The following is a 441-nucleotide window of genomic DNA, read 5'->3' as shown; positions in this document are numbered from 1 at the left end:
TCCCAACTCTCTTATAAAACTCCTTCCTCTCCACAAACCTGTCCAAATCCTCCACCACCATTTTCTTCACCTTCTCCTCCATCGCCATCGTCTCGAACGTCGACGGATGGTCGAAATCCACCGAGCTCCACGGCCCTTCCATGCGTCCTCCGTACGACCCAAGCGAAAACAGCCTGACCTTCTTTTTCTCCGCCTTTACCTCCTTCGCCGCCTCCAGCACGTGCGGCAGGTAAAACCCTACCACCTTGTCCATGAACTTCTTCTCGAAGCTCAGCTGGAACGTCGTCCTCTCCGATGACGACGACGACGACGGTTTGCTTGATCCCGAGTTCTCGCCGGAGGAGGCGGAGTTCAGCCGCCAGCGGAGGTCGATTCCGTCGAAGCTGTCGGCGATTGTCTCGCCGCGGCTGATGGAGAGAGAGATGTGAGCCTCGCGGGGGG

At 58.0% G+C, this 441-nt stretch overlaps 1 protein-coding gene across 1 annotated transcript; it reads right to left on the bottom strand.

The window, feature by feature from the left end:
* Window positions 1-7: 7 nt before the first annotated feature.
* Window positions 8-436, bottom strand: LOC112094769 (AAA-ATPase At5g17750-like; the record flags this gene model as incomplete). The annotated part of the gene is made up of 1 exon (XM_024176469.1): window positions 8-436. A coding segment is annotated over one exon (429 nt), but the record flags the coding sequence as incomplete, so codon positions are not given.
* Between the last annotated feature and the right edge of the window lie 5 nt (window positions 437-441).

This window comes from Morus notabilis, unplaced genomic scaffold (assembly GCF_000414095.1).
Source record: "Morus notabilis unplaced genomic scaffold, ASM41409v2 C11180187, whole genome shotgun sequence".
Classification (NCBI taxonomy): domain Eukaryota; kingdom Viridiplantae; phylum Streptophyta; class Magnoliopsida; order Rosales; family Moraceae; genus Morus; species Morus notabilis.
Note: the sequence above shows the minus strand (reverse complement) of the source record. Positions and strands in the feature narration are given on the sequence as shown.